General features: G+C 41.3%; 1 protein-coding gene across 4 annotated transcripts in view; it reads right to left on the minus strand.

Moving 5' to 3' along the window:
* LOC121294287 (AT-rich interactive domain-containing protein 3B-like) overlaps positions 1 to 15256 on the minus strand; it is a 79803-nt gene extending 64547 nt beyond the window's left edge. For all 4 annotated transcript variants that reach the window (XM_041217860.1, XM_041217858.1, XM_041217859.1 and 1 more), the window contains exons 1-2: positions 15011 to 15256; positions 9002 to 9682 (exon numbers count right to left, since the gene is read on the minus strand). In XM_041217860.1, coding sequence (XP_041073794.1) covers positions 9002 to 9682; positions 15011 to 15046 — 717 coding nt within the window. In that variant the 5' untranslated portion in view covers positions 15047 to 15256. The remainder of the gene's footprint in view (positions 1 to 9001; positions 9683 to 15010) is intronic.
* Between the last annotated feature and the right edge of the window lie 5489 nt (positions 15257 to 20745).

A 20745-nucleotide genomic window follows, 5' to 3' on the forward strand; every position in this document is an offset into this window, starting at 1 on the left:
ATTAATTGGGCACACAAAATCGAATAGTTCAAATAAATATGGACAATTGTACCGCCCACATATATTTCTGCTCCATTCCTTTCCCTGACATGAGTATTTTAATATCATTGCAGATAAGTAAATGCTTATGAATGCGAGTTGTAATTACGCCTTGGTAGCGTCAGGAGGGGAAAAAGAAACAAACAAAAAAAAAAAAAAAAAACCCACAACATTCACAATAAGCCTAAAGCAATTTTAATATACTACAGGAGTGTTACTAAAATATTTATTCCAAGCATATTACAGTACTTTGGAATGTAATCTATATAAACTAAACACGAGATTATGAAAAACATTTTTGTTCAGCGACAGCTGCAGCATCTCATATTGCATCTTGTTAATATTGTACCACCTAACCTTCACACTCTGAAACACACAATGTGGAAATCCCTGCCTAAAACATCATAATCATAATAAGATGATTTACTTACCACAACATGCATACATCATTAATGGTACTTTTTTTTTTAACGTTATTGAATATTGTTAAATATTCATTAAATGTCAGTTCTGACAAACTATATATAGTCAGTTTTCTTCAATGTGCACAGTTTATTTACAGGCTGTTTGCCAGGAATACAAGCCTGTCATCCTGCTCTGGATTCAAGCCTGTTGTCCTGCTCTGGATTCAAGCCTGTCGTCCTGCTCTGGATTCAAGGTGGCACGCTTCTTTGTTTGTTTACATCGAATACACAGAGGTGCGTACTTACAAAACATTTTCAAAACTGATTCGCTGATGGTCAAGAAGGGACCAACAAACCAGACGCTAGTTAACACGAGCAGGAAAATAAGAACACACCCACCGCTTGTCTGGCAGAAATACTTAAACAGCAAGGCAGGGCGTTTGATGCAGTTTCATTGATAAACTTCAATAATGTTATTAACTACGCGCATTATACAAATGTAATTATTGAACCGATTGTACTGTATCTATATCAATGTATATAACGAAGAATGGAATTGATCGAAAAATCGATTTAAAATCGTAGCAGCCCTAATCAACTGGGACCAAATGGGCCACAGAAGTACATTAGGGCTGTCAGACAAGCCTCCAAATAGCAATTGATTAATAAGGTACTGTCACAAAGACAGCCGGAGTGGGGGACGTCAGACCAGAAACAAGACCCAGGAAATAAACGACAGAGGGGTGGAGTTTGGTGGAGCTTAGCGAATGGTCTCGCTCAATTTAATAAATCAACAGACAGTAAATAAAAGGTTTGTAACAAAAACAGCACATGGCACGTGAGGCCAAAATAAATAGACAAACAAAACGAGTAGACACTGACAAAACAGGGTGGACGAACACTACACAAAACGCGTACAGTGCTGGTGCTTCCAGCACTCGTAGCAATTGATACTTATAATTACGCTTCTCTCTCTCCCCTATTCTCCACTCCCGAACACAAAACCCCGGGTGAGTGAAAACATGCAGCTTTTATGCAGCTGTACCGAGACTTGATTGCTAATTAATTATTCAATTGGAGTCTCAGTACAACTGCACATGAATTAATAAAGAGCAATTCCCCATGCTCACATATTACATTTTACTTACACGTGAAGTGCTGAGCAATCCTCGTGCCTAAATACAAATATACATTTTAAACACTTGTGTTACACAGACTCATTTATATCCCATGTACCAATGACTATACACAACACAAAATACACACTTTGCCACATATACCCTCCCTTGTGCAAAGCACACATGGCCTCAATGGCCACCTCCCCCCTTAAAATCCCCAAAATCTCGCTCAAAGTCCTGGGCCAAGAACAGGGGTTGATGGCCAGCAATGTTGCCAGTAGCCAGGCTGCTATTGGCCATGCTGTCAGCAGACGTGCGGACAGTGGGGTGAATCTCTCCTCCCGCTGTACCACTGGCAGCGGAAATGCTGCCAATGGTACGGCTGTCAGCAGACGTGCTTACAGCTCCCAGACTGACTCCTTCAGCCGGGGCAAGTCCAGCAGCGGAAAAGCTGCTGGGGTTGGTGGTCTCAAGACCTCCCCCAAGACCTCCGGCAGCGAAACTGCTGCAGGGGAAGGTGGTCTCCTGACCTCTCCCTCCTTTATAGCCGGCAGCTCCCTCTGGTGGGGCTCCGGCCACACTGACCCCTGCAGCCATTCATCCTCTGCTGGTGGGGGAAATGATACCAGCAGGCATTTATCCTCTGCTGGTGGAGGTGGCGGAGGCAGAGGCAGCTCCTGCCGCTCTGCTCCTGGCGGTGGAGGTGGCAGAGGCAGCTCCTGCCGCTCTGCTCCTGGCGGTGGAGGTGGCGGAGGCAGAGGCAGCTCCTGCCGCTCTGCTCCTGGCGGTGGAGGTGGCAGAGGCAGCTCCTGCCGCTCTGCTCCTGGCGGTGGAGGAGGCAGAGGCAGCTCCTGCCGCTCTGCTCCTGGCAGTGGAGGTGGCAGAGGCAGAGGCAGCTCCTGGCGGTGGAGGTGGGAGGTGTGTAATCTCCTGCCGATGGAAGTGGGAGCTGCGTGTAGTCTACCCTTGTTACAGGGAACTGGTGCAGCTCTCACTCACTTGCAGGGGATTGGTGCGGCTCTCCCTCACATGCAGGGGACTGGTGCGGCTCTCCCTCCTCTCTTAACGGCTCCTCTCCCTCTGGCGCTGGAGGCAAAACCAGCAGGCATTCTTCCTCCGCTGGTTGAGATAGGAGCTGCAAGTCGTCTCCCTTCAGCCCAATGAGGATGCAGGTAGGCGTGGCTCCCACTTGGAATGCAACCTGCTGGGGCAGTCCCATATCAGCAGCCAAGTAGTTGATCACCACGGCTGCCGGATTCACGAAGCGAACTGGGTAGAAATGTTGTTCCCAGCATTCCCAACGTTCTCCATCTCTGGCCCACAGCAGGTCAACAACCAGTAGGAGGTCTTCCTCGCTCCACTCTGGGTCCAACACCCAGTCCAACATCTCCTCAGAGGACGGGAAAGGCTCTGTCTCCTCCCTCCTGGGCTCTAGTTCCTATTCTTCATCCTGCAGACATTTCTGCCACTTTCATCTCCCGCTTCTTCTCCCCATTTCTTTATTATTATTATTTTATTTTTTTCCCCCACACACACCACGTGTCACAAAGACGGCCGGAGTGGGGGACGTCAGACCAGAAACAGGAAACCGGAAATAAACAGAGAGAGAGGTGGAGTTTGGTGGAGCTGAGCGAATGATCTCACTCAGCATTTAATTAATGAACAGACAGTAAACAAAAGGTTTGTAACAAAAACAGCACATGGCATGCGAGGCCCAAATAAATAGACAAACAAAACGATAGACACTGACAAAATAGGGTGGATGAACGCTACACAAAACAAGTATGGTACTGGTGCTTCCAGCACTTGTAGCAATTGATATTTATAATTACGCTTCTCTCCCCCCCCCATTCTCCAGTCCCGAACACACAACCCTGAGTGAGTGAAAACATGCAGCTTTTATGCAGCTGTACCGAGACTTGATTGCTAATCAATCATTCAATTGGAGTCTCAGTACAACTGCACGTGAATTAATAATAAATGCAATTCCCCGTGCTCACATATTATTACATTTTATTTGCACGTGAAGTGCTGTGCAATCCTCGTGCCTAAATACAAATACACATTTTAAACACTTGTGTTACACAGACCTGTTTATATCCAATGTACCAATGACGATACACCAACATTAACACACAACACAAAATACACACAGGGGCGGGCACTTTGCCACAAGTACATAAAATAGAATAGTTCGACAAACTATCAATAATTGTACTGCGTGCCGCTCACAGCAATGTTCACCACCATCCCCCTCCCCCCCTCCCTCCAAGAGATGAGATTATTTGAATATCACTGACATGAAGTAAACGCGTGTGCACAACAATGCGAGGGGGAATTAGCTGCAAGATGGCTTTGAGCATGGCAACAATACCAGCATCCACTGCCGTTCCAGCTCTGGTGATTTGCTGTAATGGTCAGGACGGGACCAGCAAATCAGATGCTAGTTAACACTTGGGAAGGAAAAAAAAGTATACAATGACCAGTACAATACAAAGACTAAAGACAATCAACGCATATTAGTGCTCCATCAAGGTAATTTTACAATGGAATAGAAATTGTCAAGTGTTACTGACATATAAAAAAAGGTATGCCATGGCCATCGCGGATATTATGCACACAGCGTCTTCATATGGTTAAGCCATATTATTAGTTTCTTCCAAGTTAAATGTTATTTTCATTGCACCACCATTATTAGTCTTCATATTAGGAGTGAAAAGTCTTGAACTACCTTCCGCAGGCTAATGGGGGGGTTTGAAATAATCACTTGTCCCCTGCAGAGAGAAACAACTTCCTGCAATCCTGTCTGCAAACAGGGTGTTTATTATAGGGGGAGGGGAGCATGAGCACAGTTTATACCATACATCCCCTTCCTTCCAGCAGCAACACTGACAACAAGGGAGGCTATGAACAGTGTTAAAGGTTTTAGAACCAGATTGAATTGTTTAAATTTGCATGTGAAATTGCATGCGAGGTCAGCCTCAATAATCAGTGTTTCAGTCAAACTATTCACAACAATGAAAGACTCAATAGTGCTAAAGTTAGAAAAACTAAAAAGAGACTTAATAAATTGAACAGCAAAGTCTTTTTTAAATATCTTAAATCAAATTGAACATTTGTCAGTGAATTTATGTTTTTCATACATACATTTTATTTTAACAAATGGTTATTTGCACAAACAGTGCAAATATATTTTATAAAATAATTTATTAGCCATCTAATTTAATAAAAATCTTCACAGATACATTTCTAGCCACCGAGTTATCCACGAGGCGAAGGAGTCCACCGGCGAGGAGAAACCATACTGCATTTCAAGGGCGGTAAGTTTGGTAAAGGGGGGAGGTGGGTGGGGGAGAGAATTAAAGAGATTTGAGGCAATCACCCTCCCAAAATTAAAACAGCTACTACGAGGGCCAAGTGTCACTCTGACCACCAACATTAAGACCTTGGCCTATAAATCCAACACAATCAACCTCACAATTTTGTTGATTAAAAACCTATTAATCATCCAGGATTAGCGTGGTCCATCCCCTTCTTCCTCATCAGAGGGGAAAGGATAGAAAGGTGGCTGTCAGACAGACCTAAAGGGACTGCCCAGCTCTCCCAGGGGGACAGAGAATAAGGCCTTTTCTAGATCAGGCCTTGCCAACCAGAGGCCTTTTAGTGCTACGCCTCAGTGCAGACAGCACTCACTGACAACATCTCGCTAAGGTTTCTTTGTCTCCTCTCTTGTTTAACAATTATTTACTCTGCTGTTCAGGGCAGCGCTTAGGTCAAAAGACATACATCAATGACAAAATCACCCCCTCCCCATTCTGTGAGGCTGACACAAAGCATGTGACATCTGTTGCCCTTCTCCTAAACTGCCATGCTGACAATGCACTGAAGGAAATATAATAACAATCCCCCAAAATAGTGTAATTGGAAGCTACTAAATAGACATTAAACAAAAAGCCCCAGCCCTTCAGGAAAGGCTTTCAGCACCCTCATGTGAAACTTTCTGCTCTCCCTGTTTCAGCTAGACATGCTCCACTCAAGAGTTCTGATAAACTGTAAACTCCCATGTTTTTCTACAGCTACCAACAATTTTTGATAAAGATTCCCCCTCCACCCTCAATATCTCTCTGCTGCTGATCGATATAAGGCTGCTTCCTATCCACTCCAACCACATTTCACTTGTACTTTGGAGTCTGCTGCTGTACCCTCACTCCCTGGAAGGTCCGTAACCTCGAGAGCACAAACTGGCTGCCTGCCAAGCCACACTTCTAGGATTTTGGCTATAAAGGCAGCAGCCTCCCAGGAGAACACGGCCCTGACACAAAGAACACCGACAGGACAGGGAGAGGGATTAGCGCTTCCTCCCAGCAGGGGAATTTAACACTTTCATGGAAAACAATAATTCGAACCAACTAAAGCACTTTGCAGGTGACCATGAGATATCTCGGAAGAGATTTCCCCGAGCTGTAAACTAAACAAAAAATTCTGCGGTAATTTCAAAGGAATCAGTTTGTCAAGAGGTGCTCCGCTTCTGTTAAAACATTACCAAAAAACAAACTGGAACTCAATGCCTACAATTTGGTGCCTTTATCATTCCACAAGAACAGTAAAATGGCCTACTGACTTTAAAAGAGCACACAATTATCCCCCAAATGATATTATAGCAATCCTGTTAGTAAACTCAGTAAAGACCACCCTCTGCATCATACCCTTTCATTGTTTCAACCCGAAGTTTCCCCTCTGATACGTCAAAATAAATATTGTTACCATCACAATTTCAAAGTGCCTGCAGAAGACTCAGTAAACAGTGTTCGTACCAGGCCGCGCCACTGCCCCTGAAATAAATGTCCCGCTGAATTTTTCTTAACGCGTCCCCATTCCCAGACCAGACGCAATACCAATATGCAGTAAATTAATCCATTTTGTATTAACATGACACGTCTGACAACAGGCTAATCTTTTTTACTTGTTTGTTTACACTTGCGTTTTCATAATTAAACTCCTGTGCCATTGTTCTCCAGTCCAGTAGAATGCGTGCACACCCTCCCTGGTCACACTCAGTCAGTTTCACAGTAAAGCCTGGACAACAACATCAGGCTTGTTAACAACATGGCCCGTGCAAATATAACCCTGTATCCCTGTTACACCCGACCATTGCTTCTGGAAGAATTAATAATGAGCTTCGGCAGTGACTGTTGAAATGTAGGCTATTATATCAGTTCTTAAACATACTGTGAAATTCACCTGCTGTAAACTTAAATCTATTTGCTAGACAAAACAGCTGAATGATGTTTGGAGATATGGAATGACCTAGCAAGTGAATGGGAGAAATGTGTACTACAGTACAGTTTATAGACAAAGTGCAGTTGATTTGTGAAACAAAAACCACATAATTGATTTAAAAAAAAAAAAAGTAGCCTACAGTAACGTTAAAATATGTGAAATTTGTCTTTTCTATGACAAAAAATGCGAAAAGTTTGGGCCAAAATAATTCAGTATGTGCTAAGCACCAACTGTCTCTCGGCCATTTTGCCAACAGGCCTATAATGGCATGATAAACACACATGCACACACATCAAAGAGTATACAGTGTATGCGATTTTATACAGCACTGTATATATGCCTACAACACATCTTGCAATGAGAAAACACCATCAGAATCGGAATAAAGATAATTATTATGTAATACAGTTCATATGCAATCACGGTTTTGGTAAGTAGCATTTTCAAAACTTTACCATTATGTGCAGTATTAAAATGTTAAAATACAGCAAATCCACAAAACCAACGAAATACATAATGTATACTTGACATTTTATTTTTAGTGTTCTGTGTAAAACGGGCCATTAAATACAATACCTGAAGCAGATACACACGTTTATCATATCATGATGTGTTGTAAAAATAAAGCAAAAATTGTTTTGAAACCTGTCCAAAATATTTACTTGGGGGCTAAGAATGAAAAATGTCAAAGAACAAAAGTGTGTTTTTGATATGGAAATGGTCAAAATGAAGGGGAAGCTGTAAGGAATGAATTTACCAGTCAGGACAAAGGCTTTAAATACTACTAATATTAAACTGTATCTGCTGGTAATGTGGTTTTTTCTAATGCAGCGGTTTTCAAACTGGGAACAATTCTGAAATGGCAGACAATGCATTTTATTTGTTACCACTTGCCAATCTATTGCAAACATTTGTCTTGTAATCAACATTTAATCTCTAACACCAGACTGATGTGCTGTGACAGAGCGTTCAGTGCACACATGGTTAATTTATATATTAAAAAGGTACGTTTGAAATAAGCCCTGTTTAAATGTCATATAAACAGTTGGGTGGTTACTGCAGTCTGTCTTTGGGATAAAAAAAGGCATTTTAAAAAACTAAAAGCCTAGTCATAACTCCATTTTATTTCCTGTGTGCGTTTGTGCCTGCAAATAAATATTTATTTTTTTCAATGACCCAATTAGTTTATTGTAACTTAAGTACTGTTGGGTCATTTCAAAATACAGAATGTATGGCCAATCACAAACTGAAGCATTGCCATGCGGTCTAATTTGACAAGCCGTTACGTCTGGTGTGAGAGTAAGAGTTTTTGGCTTTCAATCATGTGAAAAAAGCATGGATAGTTGGCTCAATACTAGTACATTACTAGCAAACGGCGATCAAGACAAAATACTGTCAGATTAAAAACGGCATTTCTGAGTGATTGAGGCTAGCACGGAAGCTTTGTGGATTTTAATTAATTAGTCATTACAATAAAATTATGTTGATGTTTCAAAAAACTAGAAACCTGTTTGAGGGACTACTTTTATCCAAAAGTGTGTGTGTGTGTGTGTGTGTGTGTGTGTGTGTGTGTGTATATATATGTGTGTGTGTGTGTGTGTGGTATATATATAATATATATATATATATCCATTATAATACAGTAACTTTTATAATAGTATCCATCACACACTCCAAGGCTTGTGCATTTTGTTGTATCATGATATTATACAGACCTTTTTTTCTGTTTTCATTTTATTATGACTCTCTCAGATGGGGGTACGCAGTGGCCTTTATTTTTTGGAAAGGGGTATGCGCTTAAAAAGATTGAAAACCCCTGTTCTAAAGTGATTTCGTACAATGAATACTCTTTACTCAGTGATACACCAGCATCACTGTGACACATTTCCCAACATTTTCCCCAAAAGTGACAGCAAGTAGTGTAGAGACATCTTGGTTGTATCTACACCTTTACAGTTTTATTTTTTGTTCTTCAGAAACAAAAGGTCAGTAAACTCTGTTGGCATATTTAAAGCAAACAAAAATAAGAAATGATGGTTGGTTCTGAATCAAACATATTGACCCGCTCACTGAAGAAAATGTCCCCCTAACATTTTGAGAGGGGGCCACATTGACCCTCAGCGTAAGTCCTGGAGCAAACACTGAGCAAAGCTCTCTTACCTGTTTGAGCTGCTCATCGTAGCTCCAGTCTGGCTGCCCGCTCGGGGATCCTGATGTCTGCTCCCCCGGAGTGTGGCTCTCCTCACCCAGCTCCTGCTTTACCTCTACAACGGGAGGAGGGGGGCCTGGGGGAGACGGATGGGTGGGGGGCAGCAGTCTGTGGACCGTCTGCAAAGCCAGGGTCTGTTTCCGGAGGTATTCCAACGCAACAGCCCCACCTCCACTACCTTCTTCTTCTTCTTCTACTTCTTCTTCTTCCTCCTCCTCCTCCTCGCTCACTTCTGCCAGCTCCTCATCCTGTTCCAACTCCTCCTCATCATCCCCAGACTCTAGGCCCCTCTCCTCGTCCACCTCCTCGTCCACGCTGCTCTGATCTGAGGATCTCTGGCCCCCCACCACTAGCGCAGACAGGCCCCTGTGAAGGAGTCCCGAAGGCAGCTGATTCCCCGAGGCCCTTACTGCAGCTTGGACGGCCTGCTGAGCTGCTACCTGCTGGGCATATCTGATGTGGGCCTCGCGAACGTGCCGCTCATTCCGCTCTTGGTGCTCCATCTCCAGACGGGCTTGCTGCTGCCTTTGGAGCTGCTCCATTACCGCCTCCAGCTTGACGCCTGCGTGGTGGGGGGAGAATGAAGGGCTTCCAGGCAATACCATGCTCAATCCCTCAGGGGTCAGACCAGGCTGAGAACAACGAGAAGGGGACAACATATCAGCATCTCTACGAGGTTTGACAAGTGTAGCAAGCAGTATCTGACGTAGCAGAATGGTAACCAACAGAACTGCTGAATACTAAATAATACTAAAGAATTACAAAGTCTGAACCCAGAACTCCAACATTCAGACATGAACTGCCTATTCCTGTGCTGGGCCAATATGCACTGCTAAGCTGACACCAGCAAACTAATTTCACTTGTCCCGAGCTGGTTTTAAACACTTAGCAGGTGACAGGGTAATGGTGAAGCCATTAGCAAATATGTTTGAAGTTAGACCATTTTCTATGTCAATATCTGAATTAACACATATACTTAATAGAAAAACACCTCATCAGTTATGCACACAACAACACAGGAAGTGGGAATAGCTTTATACTGGAACATGCTGCAGAAATAATAGATAAAAAAAAATATTCAGCGAAAAAAGGCACTTTACAGAGCATTAAAAAAAGACCAAAAAGAAAGTACTCAGAAAGAGTACACGGAACTGCAAACGCAAGTCAAAAAGGAAGTTAGAAAGGCCAAGAGAGAAATAGAAATGAACATTGCTAAGGGAGCTAAAACTAATTCCAAAATGTTTTTCCAATATTACAACAGCAAGAGAACATTCAAAGAGGAGATTAAATGTTTAAGAGATACAAATGGCAAAATCGTAGAGGAAGAAAAAAAAATAGCAAATATGTTAAATGATTACTTTTCACAAGTTTTTACAAAGGAAGATACTGACAACATGCCCCACATGTCATCCAGTTCCTATCCAGTTTTAAATAACTTTAGCATAACTGAGGCAGAAGTGTTAAAGGGACTAGGAGCTCTTAAAATAAACAAATCCCCTGGGCCGGATGAGATCCTCCCAGTAGTACTCAAAGAAATGAAAGAAGTAATTTACAAACCGCTAACCAAGATCATGCAGCAGTCTCTTGACACAGGGGTGGTACCGACAGACTGGAAAATTGCAAACGTAATACCGATCCACAAAAAGGAAAACAAAACTGAACCAGGTAACTACAGACCAGTAAGCCTGACTTCTATTATATGCAAACTTATGGAAACTATAAGAAGATCCAAAATGGAAAATTACCTTTATGGTAACAGGGTACTGGGAGACAGTCAACATGGTTTTAGGAAAGGGAGATCGTGCCTAACTAACTTGCTTGATTTTTTTGAGGATGCAACATCGATAATGGATAATTGCAAAGCATATGACATGGTTTATTTAGATTTCCAGAAAGCTTTTGACAAAGTCCCGCACAAAAGATTAATTCTCAAACTGAACGCAGTTGGGATTCAAGGAAACACATGTACATGGATTAGGGAGTGGTTAACATGTAGAAAACAGAAAGTACTGATTAGAGGAAAAACCTCAGAATGGAGTGTGGTAACCAGCGGTGTACCACAGGGATCAGTATCAGGTCCTCTGCTATTCCTAATCTACATTAATGATTTAGATTCTGGTATAGTAAGCAAACTTGTTAAATTTGCAGACGACACAAAAGTAGGAGGAGTGGCAAACACTGTTGCAGCAGCAAAGGTCATTCAAAATGATCTAGACAAGATTCAGAACTGGGCAGACACATGGCAAATGACATTTAATAGAGAAAAGTGTAAGGTACTGCACGCAGGAAATAAAAATGTACATTATAAATATCATATGGGAGATATTGAAATTGGAGAAGGAATCTATGAAAAAGACCTAGGAGTTTTTGTTGACTCAGAAATGTCTTCATCTAGACAATGTGGGGAAGCTATAAAAAAGGCTAACAAGATGCTCGGATACATTGTGAAAAGTGTTGAATTTAAATCAAGGGAAGTAATGTTAAAACTGTACAATGCACTTGTAAGACCTCATCTTGAATATTGTGTGCAGTTCTGGTCACCTCGCTATAAAAAAGATATTGCTGCTCTAGAAAGAGTGCAAAGAAGAGCGACCAGAATTATTCCGGGCTTAAAAGGCATGTCATATGCAGACAGGCTAAAAGAATTGAATCTGTTCAGTCTTGAACAAAGAAGACTACGTGGCGACCTAATTCAAGCATTCAAAATTCTAAAAGGTATTGACAGTGTCGACCCAAGGGACTTTTTCAGCCTGAAAAAAGAAACAAGGACCAGGGGTCACAAATGGAGTTTAGAAAAAGGAGCATTCAGAACAGAAAATAGGAGACACTTTTTTACACAGAGAATTGTGAGGGTCTGGAATCAACTCCCCAGTAATGTTGTTGAAGCTGACACCCTGGGATCCTTCAAGAAGCTGCTTGATGAGATTTTGGGATCAATAAGCTACTAACAACCAAACGAGCAAGATGGGCCGAATGGCCTCTTCTCATTTGTAAACTTTCTTATGTTCTTAAATGAGGACAATATAGACTTATAACAATGAACTGTATGCGAGCTTGAACATCTGAACACATCATTCAGCAGATCAGATTACAGGGTGCTACTGTACTAAAAAAATAAGAGGACGATAGTAAGGAACAAAATGTAATAAAATGGTTAATAAAAAGCTGTGCTTGAAATGGTGCTTTTGAATAACTTGTGCGATATTGGTTTTGATATTAATTATCTTGTATGGTTTCAGAATTATTTTCAAAGCAGAGCTCAGTGTGTAAAATCTGAGATCTGTTTCACAATTCTGCACTTACTAAAGGTGTTCCTCAAGGGTCTATATTGGGCCCTACCCTTTTTTCAATTTATATTAATATTGCTCAGGTAATAGGTTACTCTCATATTCACCTTTATGGAGATGACACTATTTTTTATTTAGTTGGTCCTACACGGCCATTAGTAATGTCTGATTTGCAACTTAGCTTTGATAAAATTCAACAGGCCTTCTATGACTTGCATCTTTTGCTGAACACTGATAAAACTAAACAAGCATTTCAATAGAAAAAACATGATTAATAGTGTTTGCAAAATTTGTACTTCTAGTAAGACTGAATTAGAGCAAAACAGCCATTTACACATATTTAAGTATTTGGCTGGACAGTGCTTTGTCTTTTAGAACCCATATTGATAAAGTGCAATCTAAAGTTAAATCTAGAACTGGTTCTTTCTTTCATAATAAATCATGTTTTACACGCTCCACTAGGTAGACTCTAGTCCAGATGTCTGTTCATCCAATACTGGACTATGGTGATGTTGTCTACAAAATGGCCTTGAAAGCTGCTTTGGATACCATTCTGCTGTAAGATTTATAACTGGTGCGTCTTATCTTACTCATCACTGCAATCTATATATTATGGTTGAATGGCCGTCATTGCACACCAGGCGATTGGATCACTGGCTTACAATAGTTTATAGAACCCTGACTGGGAAAACCCCACTAAATCTGCACAACCCATTACAGTTCTCTGCTTCAATTTACAATTTAAGACCAGATTCATTTATTAGATTGGTTCTTCCCAAAGACCACTGTTTTTGGGTGTAATTAATTTCACATTGCGACTGCTCATGACTGGAATAAATTTCAAATCAAATTGAAACTACAGTTTTGTTTTTCGGAAGATGTTTTTTTTTTTTAATGCATTGTTTGATGCATGTGTTTACTTGTTAATGTGTTATTAATTTGTTTTATGTCGTATTTGTTTGCTTTGTGCTGCGGGGATGTTTGGCTCATGACGAGATCCTTGTTGTAAATGATAATGTGTTCTCAATCTTCTTATCTGATAAAGGTTAAATGAAAGAAAAAAATAAATCTTCTGATTTCTATCACCTATCTACTGAAAAACAATACACAAACTGTACAGTTTGTATTATCATAAAACAAAAATGTATTTTTGTACAATGTAAACACTTGGTGCAAATCTATCAACGTTCGTTTTTTTTTTTTTTTTTTTTTTTTTTTTTACTTGTTTTTCTGTATAACAAGTTGATAATTGTGTATTTTACTGACACGTGTTGACACAACAACGTGCTTCGTTTTCTTGCAAGCATTCCAATTACATTTTATGTTATGTCATGAAATCGATACGCTGTGACTGTCTTTAGTGACAGAGCTAACAGAATATTAAGAGTAGTTATTGCCGATTATCAGAAACGACTTACAAATTCCATTTCTAACATAAACAGTCCTGTTTCTTTGTTATGTTACCTCAAGGAATCTCTACTTTTTTAATTACACATCCCTGTAGAGCGGACTTCAAAATAAGACCGAACGTAGTGTTGGAAGCCTGCAGAGTGACTCACGACATACAGCAACAGTCAGATACCGTTTCTTAAACTGGCCACCAGACGCACAGACAGAAATGACTGGTCATGCAAGCCCAAAGCAACAATTTGACTTTTTATAGTTATATACATTTCCGTGTGGTGTATCTTTAAAACATGCTTCTGATTTAAGGGAAAGCCTAAACACAACAAATGCTTGTATTTTGCATATATGCTTGTATATTGCATGCCCGTCTAGAGCAATTTGGTTTTGAAATGTAGTTTAAACTAAAACATAAATCTTCAAACAATTATTTAAACACCAGGTGTGTTTTTAAACACGCGATTGTAAATGAAATAAAATAGCGTATTGTTTAAAAAAAAACGTGCGTGGTTTCCAGGTAACCAATTTCTTCAAATGATTCGCAATTTGATCAGGCGGACAGCTCTGACTCAGCGTTGTTACGGAATTTAAATTGCTTCGCGATCTAATTCTCCGATATCGATTATAAAATTAGAACCAAATACAGCTGTCAGTCACTTCACAGTAAATGCACATTTTAACTGTAACAAAATTGTTTTCCTTGTTTGTTAACCGCTGGAAACAAATAGTGTATTGTGCATTTAATACAATTATATAGTCTACGGTATTCAAAAGGCTGTCGGTGATCTTTTCACTCGTTTTACTACTTAGTGCAAGTGAATATGGATCTATATGTAATTTATGTTTTCCGGTTTCCATAGTTAACAACCAAACTTAAGCCATTTCCCATTGTATTTCCATGCACGCCCTCGTTCAGCTAGGAGTATTAAATATGCACTCATCAAGCGCTTATTTCATGTTGCTGCTGTAGAAATTTTAGTGCGATCGACGTTACTGTTGAGTAGCCCACACACAGCGGTTCATAAATGTCCAACACCCCGATGATTATTTTGGTGGTCAAAAAGTTACACATTATGCAAAGTAGCCTACCGTATCTAGCTTAAACTTAACTCGGAGAGTATAAATAAATTCAACAAGAATTGCACAAACTATTCATGAGTTTCTGCGTATTTATTATCCCGAATCTCCTGTTAATTTCGCTCTGCTAAGGTCGGGGAGCGAGTCGATGCCATTTCCCCTTTCTTTTTCCAGCACTGTGAAAAAACTCACCATTTGACCCTTGCTGTTAGCGGAGTTCTCCACCATCCCGACGCTTTCCACCGATTCTGCAAATTTCGAATAGTTCCAAGCGGGTACTGCTTCAGACGTCCACTGTGCCGGAGCTTTCGCTGAGACCTGAGCTTCTGAACCCTTTGTGTTAGTGTGTGGAGATGGTTTTATTGTACGTAATCAATTCCTATCTCATGCCTTATCTCTCCAGTCCAGCGCGCCCAGGCTCATTATTCCACTGCTTCCTTTTACTGAGTTAAACCTCCAGTCGAAGCCCCGCCCTCCAAGCAACAAGTTCCTGCCCTACAGCTACAAACAAAGCGTCTCAGCCCCCTTGGGGACCCGTATGCAAACACATGTAAATTCGCGCACGCGTATTTAATGAGAGTCCGATCGATATCACCCAGGAGCATTTTCCGCTAGTGCAATTCTCGTGTCTTTACATGCTGTTTTATTTCATAACAATAGGTTGTAAGGCTAAATTTGTTTACAAATGGCTTTGATTTAGTGAACTGCATAACGTTAGGTTATTTCCATAACCCTGGTTCCCTGAAAAAGAATGACAACCGTTACCGAATGGGAAGAGCCTTTCTGACCGTCAATCACTGCGCATGTATAAAAAAAAAGCTGCCCTATAAGTCCCTGTTGTGAGGAGAAAGTCCCTCCCACCTCCTGCTGAAGAGAGACGTCCTAACAGTAGCATATGGCCATTTTCTTTCGAAATCGAAGGTCAGCTGAGAACACAACCTTGAAGGGTAATGGTTGTCATTCTTTTCAGGGAACCAGGGTTATCTTTCAAGTGGAATGTCAACCATTACTGAATGGGAAGCTCTACGAAAGCTGTCATGGCTTCAGATTACCGACAGTACAGCCTCACAGCGACAGCCTCTAAGCCCTCATGATGCCTAAGGGCATGCCACCTGCAACACCCTAGAGCCCAGAGAGGGCCTCGCTCGATTTGCAACATCAAGGCGGTAAAAATGCACAAATGTCTGACTACCTGTCCATATAGCAGCATTGTAAAGCTCATCCAAGGAGGTGTCATAAAAGAGAGCCCACAAAGTCTCTTGGCCCCTGGTGGAATGGGCCGTAATGTCCTCCAGCATGGGGGAGCCCGTCTATTCATATGCCAAGCTTATGGCATCAGCCACCCAGTGCGCTAGACGTTGCTTCGATAGGGCTTGACCTCTAGAGCGGGACCCATAGCAGACAAACAACTGATTGGACTGTCTCCAGGATGCTGTCTTATCGAGATAACAGCACAGAGCCCAGACCAGGCAAAGCGTGTGCTGCCATGAAGATGTTCAACTGGAGCCGAGGAGGGTGTTCAAGCCATGTGTTGAGTTAAGTCGGTGTTGAGGTCGGCACCGAGGAGAGCGCGGTTGATGCCGGGCTGATATAGCCGAGTCAATCGGCGTAGGCGTCGAGGAGAAGCGTGGCAGCTCTAGGAGAGCCCGAGGCTTGAGATGGGTGTGTAGGCCCGAGCTGGAAAGTAGATGTGGCCAAGTCAATCGGCATAGAGGATGGTGCCATGAGCTCGCGGGGTCACCCTAAAACAGCACAATAGCTCCAGCAATGGAAATTTAAACTACACGAGGTAGTGAAGAGAATAATAAGCTGATCACCAATCTGAAATAGAGGGGTCGAAACCAACTCTAATCAGTAGAAACTACTGACGTCAGACTAAGGCAATGGGCAATCTCAAAACACTCGATCAGATGTACAGTAGCTTACTGTGTGTATCAATTTGTAGGTCGAAACCATTCAAATCAACCAATTTTTGGAACAAAGAAAGGACGAGGCAATCTCTGACCTGTCTCAATGAAGTGAGAGACAAAATGGCGATATGCTACTGTGAGGGTGTCCGTCTTCAACAGGAGGTAGGAGGGACTTCTTCTTTACAGCAGGGCCCTGATAGGGCAGCTTTTTTATGTATGCTCAGTGATCGACGGTCAGAGGCTTTTCCCATTGGTTGTCATTCCACTTGAAAGGGAACTATATTATGGATCTGTGTGTGCGCAAAAGGAGTCGAATGTGAGTTGTGAACGACTGGGAGAAGATTCATCTTCCAGCAGAGCAATAACCCCAAACATACCGTCAAAGCCACACTGGATTGGCTTAAAAACAAAAATGTCAAAGTCCTGGAGTGGCTCAGTCAAAACCTGGACCGCAATCCAATTGAGAATATATGGAAATAGTTGAAAATTGCTGTTCACCAAAGGTCCCCATCCAACTTGACGGAGCTTGAGCAATTTTGCAAAGAAGAATGGGCAAAAACTGTAGTTTCCAGATGTGCAAAGTTGGTAGAGATTTATCCAAATAGACTCATGGCTGTAATTGCTGCCAAAGGTGCCTCTAACAAAAATTGACTCAAGGGGGTGAATACTTCAATCAATTATTTACTTTAATTAATTTAGAACAATTTGTAGATTTTATTTTTCACTTTGACATTATGGACTTTTTTGTGTTGATCAGTTAAATCCATTTTTGATTCCATGTTGTAACACAATAAAATGTGGAAAAGTCCAAGGGGGGTGAATACTTTTGAGAGCCACTGTGTATATATATATATATATATATATATATATATATATATATATATATAGCCATATATATTGTGATGAGTCAAAGGGTTTTCGGTCTGTGATTCAGCCTCCCGACAGTAGGTGGCATCAAACCAACTCGGGACTTCCCTTACCAAGATCTCGTGACCATGGCAAAAGTCATCTTTTGAGGGGCGGCACCTTGGTGAGGGGCGGAAGTACGAGTATGTAACTTCCAGCCACTGGAGTCAAGTGAAGGATAAGGACACGTGTCGGTTGGGGATTGGTGTTCCACTGACTACAGAGGCGGGACATTACATACTAAAGGGAACGTACTACTGTGTTCGGGGTTGGTCCGAAAGTAAAAGTAGGAGGAGTCACGGGTGAAGGGAGATACTGGTTTTGTGCAGCGGGTTTTTTTGAAATACTAACATTTCTTTTGTCTTTTTTTTTGTTTATGATCACCACGAAGACAAATTAAAGACGAGTCATCACAGTTTGTTTTGGATTTCACCCCTGCACTCCTTCCCTCACACCACTTTGTTTTTCGTTTGTTATTTAATCCTTTTGTGTTGTGTATAGAAAATAAAAATAAATTATTTTATTTCTGTACACATAAATTACTGTCTGGACATTCCATTTAATACACTCTCGCCACTATATATCCTATATATATATATATATATATATATATATATATATATATACATATATATATATATATATATACACACAGTACCAGTCAAAAGTTTGAGTACACCTGCTTGAAACCAAGTTTTTCATGATTATCTATGCTTTTAACTGTATAAACTTGTCTATAAACACTTAATATTTCACTATATGATACACGTACTTATATAAGCTGATAATCATAAGTGAATGAAAATGTAAATATTGTCCGTTTTAATGAAATGTTCACCCAAAGCAAGGGGATTTCAGTCTGAAGCCCAAGTCAGTTAAAAGTCTGAAATGTGTATAACACTGTGTTAGAACACTGGCTAAGTATAAAAGTGTCTTTGTTAGATGTTCTCTGAGTTAACTAGCATGTTACCTAATTAACCTTTAGTCACCAATTATTGTTAACAGGTGAGGGTCCATGATTACTATAAATATAGGTTGCATAGGCACAAGTTTGTCATTCCTGAATGTAAGGGAGCAGAAAATGACAAAATACGCTCGGTTAAGCAAAGAAAAAAGTGTGCCATTACTTTAAGAAATAAAGGATAATCTTTAAGACAAATCGCAGGAACTTTACAAATGTCTGTAACTGCTGTGGCCAAGACCATCAAACGATTTGAAGAAACTGGCACTCATGAGGACAGGCCAGCCAAGGGTGACCTCAGAATCAGAGAACAAGTTAATTCAAGTCACAAGTCTGCGAAACCAGCGATTAACTGCCCCTGAAATACAAGCTCGGCTAAATGCTAATAGAAGTACAGATGTTTCAACATCAGAAGAGATTGCGTGAATCTAACCTAGCTGGAAGAATTGCTGCATAGAAACCATTGTGAAACGAGTGCAGAATAAGAAGAAGAGACTTACCTGGGCCAAAAAACACAGAAACTGGACATCTGAGGAGTGGAAGTCGGTCTTATGGACCAATGAGTTTGAAATATTTGGGTCCAACCGCCAAGTATTTGTAAGACGCAGAGAGGGTGAGTACATGAGTTCGGCATGTGTGGTTCCAACTGTCAAGCATGGAGGAGGCAGTGTCATGGTCGGGAGTTGCTTTGCTGGTGACAGAGTTGGTGATCTTTACCAAGTCCATGGCAAGCTCAACCAGCATGGCTATCATAGGATACTTTAGAGGCATGCCATTCCATCAGGATTATGGCTAGTTGGGCAGTCCTTCATTCTTCAGCAAGATAATGACCCGAAACACACCTCAAATTTGTGCAAGAACTATCTGGCGAAGAAGGAAAGTGAAGGACAACTCAATCTAATGACCTGGCCTGCCCAGTCTCCAGACCTCAATCCCATAGAACTTGTATGGGACGAACTGGAGAGAAGAGTCAAAGCAAAGCTACCCACAAGTGCTCTACATCTCTGGGAATTGCACAAAAGGTTGATACTTATTTCATTTATTTATTGTGAAAAAGTAATCGCCCCCTTAGACTCAATAACTGGTTATGCTACCTTTAGAAACTAATGCATGAAATAACTGCAACCAAATGCTTCCTGTACTTATTGATCAGTCTCTCACTGCACTGTGGAAGAATTTTGGTCCACTCCTTTATGCAGAACTGCTTCAACTCAATGACATTTGCGGGGTTTTGAGCATAAACTGCTTGTTTTAGGTCCTGCCACAACATCTCAATGGGGTTTAGGTCTGGACTTTGACTCGGACATTCCAAAACTTTAAATTTCTTGTTCTTCAACCATTCTGATGTAGACTTGCTTGTGTGTTTTGGATCATTGTCTTGCTGCAAGAACCAGCTGCGCTTTAGCTTCAGTTCATGGACGGATGGCCTGACATTCTCCGGTAAAATTCTCTGATACAGAGCAGAATTCATGGTTCCTTCAATGATGGCAAGTCATCCAGGTCCTGATGCAGCAAATAATCCCCAAATCATGACACTACCACCATCATGCTTGACCATTGGTATGAGATTCTTACTGTGGAGTACAGCGTTTGGTTTTCACCAGACATAACAGGGTCCATGTTGGATAAAGTTCCACTTTTGACTCATCTGTCCATAGAACATTGTTCCAGAACTCTTAAGGATCATCCAGGTGTTTTTTGGCAAACTTGAGATGAGCGTTCATGTTCTTCTTAGTGATCAGTTGTTTCCGCCTTCCTACTCTGCCATAAATCCTTCTTTCTGATGGTGGATTCATGAACACTGAACTTAGCCAAGGCTAGGGAGGCATGCAGATCCATGGATGTTGTTCTACGGCTCTTTGTGACTTCCTGGACAATTTTACACCTTGCTCTTGGAGAGATTTTGGCAGGACGGCCACTCCTGGGATGATTCACTCTGTCCCAAACTTTCTCCTTTTGGAATATGGCTCTGAGGGGAATTCTTTTGGCTCTTCAGGAATTTCTTTTGATCGTGGCATGATGTGCCTCTATAACCTGTGTGCTGACAGCTTCACTCTGATGGTAAGGGCCAAAGTTAGTCAGATTTATATTGAGCAGAGCTGGCCCAAATCAGACCTGATTGTTAATCAAAGTATTCAAATAGCTGACCT

Source organism: Polyodon spathula, chromosome 19 (assembly GCF_017654505.1).
Source record: "Polyodon spathula isolate WHYD16114869_AA chromosome 19, ASM1765450v1, whole genome shotgun sequence".
Taxonomy (NCBI): Eukaryota; Metazoa; Chordata; class Actinopteri; order Acipenseriformes; family Polyodontidae; genus Polyodon; species Polyodon spathula.